This window comes from Gossypium arboreum, chromosome 4, assembly GCF_025698485.1.
Source record: "Gossypium arboreum isolate Shixiya-1 chromosome 4, ASM2569848v2, whole genome shotgun sequence".
NCBI classification, from domain to species: domain Eukaryota; kingdom Viridiplantae; phylum Streptophyta; class Magnoliopsida; order Malvales; family Malvaceae; genus Gossypium; species Gossypium arboreum.
The window spans coordinates 109,739,057-109,747,076 of record NC_069073.1 but is presented as its reverse complement, the minus strand read 5'-3'; the positions used below and the strand labels follow the sequence as shown (position 1 = coordinate 109,747,076).

At 37.6% G+C, this 8,020-nt stretch overlaps 2 protein-coding genes across 4 annotated transcripts; both read right to left on the bottom strand.

Moving 5' to 3' along the window:
• Nucleotides 1-415: 415 nt before the first annotated feature.
• Nucleotides 416-3,804, bottom strand: LOC108460803 (uncharacterized). 3 transcript variants are annotated; one of them, XM_017760460.2, is made up of 4 exons: nt 3,522-3,804; nt 3,030-3,454; nt 932-1,415; nt 416-722 (listed from the first exon to the last, which is right to left on the bottom strand). In XM_017760460.2, exons 1-3 carry the CDS (start codon nt 3,684-3,686, stop codon nt 974-976), a joined length of 1,032 nt encoding a protein of 343 aa, XP_017615949.1. In that variant the 5' UTR covers nt 3,687-3,804; the 3' UTR covers nt 416-722; nt 932-973. The 3 variants fall into 3 exon arrangements, with proteins under 3 accessions (XP_017615949.1, XP_017615948.1, XP_017615947.1); XM_017760459.2 differs by having other exon boundaries at nt 416-685; nt 3,522-3,803; XM_017760458.2 differs by having other exon boundaries at nt 416-1,415.
• A 2,387-nt stretch (nt 3,805-6,191) lies between these two features.
• On the bottom strand, nt 6,192-8,020 carry LOC108460910 (probable pyridoxal 5'-phosphate synthase subunit PDX1). Its single transcript, XM_017760613.2, has 2 exons — nt 6,921-8,020; nt 6,192-6,430 (listed from the first exon to the last, which is right to left on the bottom strand). Exon 1 carries the CDS (start codon nt 7,857-7,859, stop codon nt 6,930-6,932), a length of 930 nt encoding a protein of 309 aa, XP_017616102.1. The 5' UTR covers nt 7,860-8,020; the 3' UTR covers nt 6,192-6,430; nt 6,921-6,929.

Below are 8,020 nucleotides of genomic sequence, written 5' to 3'. Positions count from 1 at the left end.
CACTATCAGGGTAGAGTGGTTGTAAGGCTTTTGATTGATCAACAAAGAATTTGTAGGGATTAATAAAACAATTTGCCCGTGGGTCAGATTCTTGATGCGCAATTGTGTCAATCAGCGATTTGAGCAGGTTCGCTGAGATCCATCTATTTTGACCGCTCCATAATTAAATATCTTTACCCGTGTTACATATATCACTATCGGTGAGAATGCTTTTCCACACCTAAGAATCGGATGGTTTCGGTTTCACTAGTTCAATAGGGTATTTGCTGCAATATATATATATATATATATATATATATATAACTATAAGCATAATATTTAAGTGAACTCGCGTTAATAACATATTATAAAACTAAATAAAACTTCCGTAAAAACAGGAAACGAGGAAAATATAAAATACAAAATGAGATAATAATTCTTCTTTTCATAAACTCTACTTATAAGATTTCAACCCCTGAATAATAAATTTAAAACCCTTTTTTGTAGTTATAGGATCCATAAATTCCTGAAAGTTTTGGAGACATGAACTTAATGAATGAATTTACAGCAATCTGGTTGATTTTTGTAATCCAAATGATTGTCCTGCATTTTGCAGACTGCAGCACCATGACGTATGCATCAATTGTTCTCATTCTATACACTGAAACCAAGGGGACACCCCGACACACCACTTCTCCAAATTCACCTGCATCGCATGCATTAAGAATGCCACAAGACCAGAACTGAAAGACTTCAGACTTGCGTACAGTGAAATAATGGAGATTCAAGCCGAACTAAGAAAGGGGCTTAAGCTTAACTATAAGCTTTGACCAGTTACCTCAAAGTTAAGAAGTATTTCAACAAGCGCAGAAAACGGATAAATAATTTACAAACTCCTAGTCCTAGATAACTCTCATGCAATCACGGTTCAGCAACACAAATGCAAACTTACATGAGTAGGCTGACGATAGAGATCAAGGGCGACAATTGAATCTTAGGGAGATGATATTAACCGCTTCAGACCAGTTTTCTGTTCAGTTGTAAGCTTGGTAGGGAACTTGACGTTGAATTTAATTCTTAAATTTCCTTTCTTTGAAGGCTCCTTGGGAATGGGCATTCCTTCACCTTTAACAACTTCTTCATAGGTTGGATTGATGATGTTGTTAATAGGGACTGTGAGGGTCCGTCCATCCAGCGTTGTCAGCTGTGCTGTATAACCAGTTAGAGCTTCCACTAGAGATATCTTCTGAGTTAACATAAGATCATTGCCATCCCTCTTGAACACACTGTGAGGTTTCTCATCGATGATGAAGACAAGATCAGAAGGAATAACACCTCGTTGCTCGTTTCCCTTTTCTGGAAATGTTATTTTTGTACCTTTTTTCCATCCTGGCTTAATCTGAATAGTAAGAATTTCCTCCTCCGTACTAGGTCTCCTGTAATGGAAACATAAAGATCATTGTATTAACATTAATGTACAATATCAAACAATTCCCTAAAACTACAAATATAAGATTTCTTTTTGGCCACACTGCATACATATGGTTATAATTAGGACCTTCACCCAACCCTTTGTTAACTAACTTGAGAGGTCTCATGGTGTTAAGCAAATGAACACTCAGTAGTAGAAGCATGCAAACTTCCAAGACTTAAAGTAAATTCACATGATTAAGAGCTAGTTTAGCATTCCTCTTGCAGTTGAAAAATGCTTTTAAAAAGCATCTAGCAGCCAGCATCTTTAGTTGGTTCCAAAAGCACACACTATAAGTGCTTTGGATCACAAAATCCCTTTATTTAGCATCACTTTTGTCATAAAAAGGTACTTTTGAACAGCCAAAAGCAATGGTAAACACACCCTAAGTTAAGTATATATAAAGTTATGGTCAGTAAATCCAAAGTAGTGTACCTAAAAGACTATCGGACTGTGGATGATCTGGTTACATTAAACATAAGAGCAAAGTTAATCGAGGACGAGGGACATACCACCACAAATCCACCATCATGTTTATAATGCATAAGTCATCATTGGCTGAAGCCAAGTTTAAAGTATTAGCATAAAGCCAAAATATAAACATAAACAAGAGAACATAAAATGGAATCTAAAGTGACCATCAAGAAATCTGCAAAGTCCATCATAAACACATATATAAACAAAGAAGCTTCATAATCAATCTAATCTTCATCAACATTGAAGGAAGTGTAAAAACGAAGCTTGTTGAGAAGGGAACAGTAAAATAGCATGAAATAATCATAATATAATACCATTAAATTCACATTTAAATTGAATAGCTGACCAGGAGCACTTAAGTTTCAAGTAGCTTAAAAGATTGAAACAGAAAACAAAAAGAGGAAAAGGAATGAAAAACAAAATCATTTTGCTAAAGTTGGTGCATTGTTATCACCATTTCCCCATAGAAAACATTCTTAATAAAGCTTTCTTGTGTCAAATGTTGACTAACTTAAACTTGTACCGAGCATTAAGATCTTAAACGAGAAAGTACACAATCAAATAGCTATGAGAAGTTATGATGATCATCATCAGATCTCAAATAATCAAAACCATAACAAGCCAGCACTAAGCATCATCATCATGCAGCTTTATCATCATACAGAAAACAATCAATCATTTTAAATGATAAGTCAATCATTTTAAATGATAAGAATCCTATCATCCTAATAAGAAGCAACCTTATTTTAAGCAAAAAGCCAAACTTGGCAACATCTGTAAACAATAACATCCCTTGCTAATTAAGCTCATGTGACCATAGCTTGAAAACAGTTAATTCTTCATTCTCTAATGCCTACAAACCTTTCACAAGCTACAATTATTGATGTTCTACATTACTTACAAGTCATGCTCAAAACCTAATAAGAATTGAATTTAGATCCACATATGAGTCAAGCCGAAAGGCGAAAGCTCCCTATTCAAAAAGAGAAATCAAAGAATGAAAAAGTGAATAACTAAGCATTACCAATTAAATATAACCCCCCCCCCCCCCCAAAAGAAAAAAAAAAACTATTAAGTATGTTAACTAAAAATAAAAGATTACCCGCTAGCATCGGTAACATCCCTAGAAATCTTCATTTTCTTGGTCGTCCCTTTATATAGATCCTCCAAGCTGCAAGGTAATGGTTGTTCAATAGCGGGTCCTTTACGGAGCATAGTTGTAGAACCCTCCCCAGCTCCACCCCTAAACGACCCGAATATGTCTTCCCTAAACATGCCCCTGGGGAACCCCGACATCCCAGCACGTGACCCGCCCATATCACCCATCCCTCCAAACGGACTCGAAAACCCGAAAAACTCCGAGAAAATATCTTCGGGGTTCCGAGGATTGAACCGGAACATCGTCGGGCCAGAACCCCCGTCCGCCCCTCCAGGAAACCCTCCCGCACCCGGAGGCGGCATCTGGCCTTTTAACCCTTCTTCCCCGTACTGATCGTAAACCGCACGCTTTTGGGGATCGCTCAAAACCTATAATTGATTAAAAACTTTCCATTACTAAAAATGATCAGAAAAAGGAAGAAAAAAAGTTAATTACATCGTAAGCTTCGGAGATTTGCTTAAATTTGGCTTCAGCTTCTTTCTTGGATTTAGGATTCTTGTCGGGATGCCACTTCATGGCCAGCTTACGATACGATTTCTTCAAATCTTCATCATTAGCATTCCGGTCGACCTGAAGAATCTTGTAATAATCAACACCCATTCTTCACTACTGCTGCTGTTGGCTAATGTTCCTCTGTACTCTTTGAGCTTCAACTTAAGTTGTTTGCATACGAATTATATGAGACTAATTTTAATAGGCAACGGCCCATCAGCTAAATCCTCGCAGGCTTACCATCTTTTCTGGCCTAATAATCAATTTTCTCCTTAATAACCAAAAATGCCCCCCACATTTGCAATTCATCACATAAATATCCAAAAATAAAATAAAATTTATAAACGAGGCCTTCTGTTGGTTATTAAACATGTATTTGTCAGCATATTATATTTATATATAATTGTAAGATTTTCATCAAATTGATATTAAAATAAAATCATCAAATTATGGTTTTTGGGTTTTTAATTTGAAGACTGAATTTTATAATTTAATTTAATTTTCTATTAATTTTAATATTATCTTATGACTTAAATTACTAATATGGTTTCGTTATATACATCGACTAATGTATTTTTCTTAAATAAAGAAGTTAAAATCATAAGATTAATTTGAAAAATTTTAAAACCACGAATTAGTGAAAAATTACAATTTTTTATTGAAAGACAAAAAGGTAAATTACACTAGCAGTCATTCAACTTTGATGCAGCTGACAAAACAGTCACTCTGATTTTAATTCAGTCACTTAACTTTTAAAAAATAATAAAACAGTCACTAACATTATCGAAAAGTGACAAATCAGTCACCCATTAACATTTTCTGTTATAGACCTAACGGGACAAGTGATTTGGCCAATTAACTAGCTAACGTGGCCAGTTAACTTGCCACGTTGGATAAGAAAAAGTTGAGTGACTGTTTTATCCGTCCTTCCTTTTCCGTTTTTTAATAAATGGCCCAATATGTTTATACTTCTTCTTCTTCATCCCAATAATCATGCCATCGACGCCTCCGCCACAACCATCTTTGGCGTCACCATCATTGACCTCTAATCTACCATCACCCCCCAATAGAGGAGCCACCACGATTGGGATTCAATTGTCTTTTTTCTACAGCACAAAGTCATTAACTTTGAAAAAATCAGACTGAAATGGGATTGGAGACAATTTGGGGTCAAACTATTAGTATCCACAACCAAACCTGTGAGGGGAAAATTCTCTAAAGCAACATTATCAAGTCTGGGATATGATATGATATAAACAAAATGGGAACAGCCAGACAAAATCAGAAGCAAAACAAAATCAAAAGAAGAAAAACAAAATAGGAGAAACTCTATGGCCAATATTATCAAGTTGCATAAAACAAAATAAAAAACAACAAGGGGAATATCTAGACAAACTAAACAATCGATTGAACCCATGATTTTCGGGAACAAAGGAAGCGATTCCTCCAAAGGGACAACCAAATGTTGACAAGTGATTCTAGATCGGGTTAGTGATTAGCAAGATCCCAAAGTTGAAATTGGACTTGGTATTGTAACAAAGGGGGATGAGAAATGGATTAGAAGAAGAGCGGCAGAGATGGTCAGCGACGAAAGCTAGGGTCAAGGTGAGGTAAGCCCAATCCTTGGAAAAGGATTTGAATTGGGTCACGGGGTCAGCATCTCCATTTCCTCTCCTCCTCCTCCTCTTCTTCTTCTACTGTCTAAACCTTAGGTTGGTGCTAAAAGAGGCTATTTAAATTGGTGCTAACCGTCCAACTGGCCGGTTAATGACAACAAGGACTTGGTTAAATGTCATATCACTTTTCTGTTACGTCTGTAACGGAAAATGATTAAAAGAATTGTTTTGTTATTTTTCGAAAATTGAGTGATTGAATTGAAATCAGAATAACTATTTTATCAGTTGCATCAAAGTTGAGTAAATATTAGTGTAATTTACCAAAGACTAAATTATATTATAAGCACTAAATCTTTGAAAAGACAAAAACCATGATTTGACCTAAAATGTAATTTCCAAAAAATTATGGATCCTTTCCGACTGTAGCTAGGGTCTAAGGATGTTGAAAATAAATCATAATTTTTTTAAATATAACATAATTAAAGTTAAAAAAGTACTGATAAATTTTATAATTTATATCTCACAGAACATTATTACATTTGTAATAATTCCTGTACTTAAATAATATTTGTAAAAATTATGAATATTGTCATAAGTTAACATAGTAATTATTATTTTTATCTGTGTTATTTCCCAAAAATTTGTTGATTCTATGGCCATAAATCGGGCTGCGTTCTAGTTACTTGACATTAGACCCGAGTGGGGAGAAAGAACGAGCATATGTTTAGTCTGTCTGCCACTCTTGGTGAAGGACATGGACAACTAGTCCATTATTCTTTTCAATACTAGGTCATGTACAGAGGCCATAACTTCAATTCATACGAGGATTCTAAAACTTAGGGCGCTTGGCTGCGGCTGGTGCAACTGGGGCCTTTTTCCAACTGACCATTCCCATTTTCAGGCTGGTTCTAACCAGCAACAAACACACATATTGAATGGCATAACATGCAACTCAAGATGAAACAAAACCAAAGCCATAAACTCATAGAGGCAAAGCTTGTGTAGAGTCTAATCACTGTAAAAAACACATTAGTATAGTAGCAGAATGCAGAGAGACAAAGTGTTTTACTTTATTTCTAGCAATCTTAAAGATCTAATTTTAGATAACGAAACAGATGGCTAACATTTTAGCCATAAAATTACATCCCCTGTATGAGAGACTCCACTTTAACTATGATAACTTGGAACAACAGTGCACTGGTGATGGTGGTTCAACAACCAAAGGCTTGATCCCTCCTGCAAACACCATCAAACCTCTCCACAGTCAGTTCAATGCTTCATAACCAACAATACCAAATTATCACTACTGATGTTTACAAGACATGTATAATAAAAACGTTGGACGGGGCTCGGTGTCTCTTAAAAAATGTTTTGTGAACGAAGAAATAGGTAAGTAAAGAAATTGAACTCCATTTAAGGGTGTAGTAATGTCACTTTTTGAATAAAGGCAGTATATATATGTCAAAATCCAGCAACACTTCACTATTAATCAAATGACAACATACCATCAAACTACAAATGACGTAGTCCATGTCGTCACCAACCATATAAATGGAAATTAAATTATCATAGAATCTAAAAGCCAATCTTTTAATATTTCATAAAGCATCATTGATAAAATGAAAAAGCAGTCAAACCCATTCCCAGCTAATAGATATTATCAAGGGGGTTCATGCTTTAATGCTAAAATAACGATAAAAAATGTAAATACAGTGAAGTTTCTCACCTTCACTTACTAATCAGACCGAGCTGCGAACCGCTCAACCTTCTTATCGTTCAAATTAAGGCCAACCATGGCCTCACCAAGCCCACAGCTAACTTCCGCAAGCATGTTGGGGTCACTGTAGTGAGTGACGGCCTGAACAATAGCTCGGGCACGCTTAGCCGGGTCACCACTCTTGAAAACCCCAGATCCGACAAACACTCCGTCACAACCCAACTGCATCATCAACGCCGCATCCGCCGGTGTGGCCACGCCTCCGGCGGCGAACTGAACCACTGGCAACCTCCCCAGCTGCTTCGTTTGCATAACCAAATCGTAGGGAGACTGGATTTTCTTAGCGAAGCTGAAAACCTCATCATCATCCATGTTCCTAAGGACCCTAATATCCCCCATCACGGATCTGACATGCCTAACAGCTTCGATAACATTCCCGGTCCCCGCTTCTCCTTTGGTTCGGATCATCGCGGCTCCTTCTCGGATTCTCCGGAGCGCTTCCCCCAAATTCCGGCACCCACAGACGAAAGGAATCCGAAAATTATGTTTGTTAATGTGGTTTTCTTCGTCGGCGAGGGTAAGGACTTCGCTCTCGTCAACATAGTCGATGCCAATGGCTTCAAGGATCTGGGCCTCAACGAAATGGCCAATACGAGCCTTGGCCATGACGGGAATGGTGACAGCTTGCTTAATTTCTTTGATGAGTTGTGGGTCACTCATCCGCGCCACGCCACCTTGGGCTCGGATGTCGGCGGGGACTCGTTCAAGAGCCATGACGGCGCAGGCTCCAGCTTCTTCAGCGATGCGAGCTTGTTCAGGGGTGACGACATCCATAATCACCCCACCACGGAGCATTTGGGCTAGGCCAACCTTGACGGAGAAAGGGGATTTGTGGGTTTCAGCTATTGCGCCGTTCCCATAAACAGCGACCACCCCAGTTCCTGCCATAGCAAAAAGAAAGAAAAGGAAGGAAGATATTAGGAAGGTATAGAAATGAATGTGAGAAGTGAAGATGGCGAGGGATAGGTTATTAATAAGGAGATGAAGGTGAGCAGCTCATGGCCCCATACATAGTGTATGGTGTTAGTAAGTAGGGTTGGACTTGGAGG

Bases quoted from the DNA above. Each gene is read 5' to 3' on its own strand.
- LOC108460803 (XM_017760458.2), bottom strand. From the start codon at position 3,686: ATGGGTGTTGATTATTACAAGATTCTTCAGGTCGACCGGAATGCTAAT. The intron at 3,455-3,521 runs GTAATTAACTTT...AATCAATTATAG, and splicing joins AAATCTCCGAAGCTTACGAT to GTTTTGAGCGATCCCCAAAA. The intron at 1,416-3,029 runs GTAATCTTTTAT...TTTCCATTACAG, and splicing joins GATGTTACCGATGCTAGCGG to GAGACCTAGTACGGAGGAGG.
- LOC108460910 (XM_017760613.2), bottom strand. From the start codon at position 7,859: ATGGCAGGAACTGGGGTGGTCGCTGTTTATGGGAACGGCGCAATAGCT.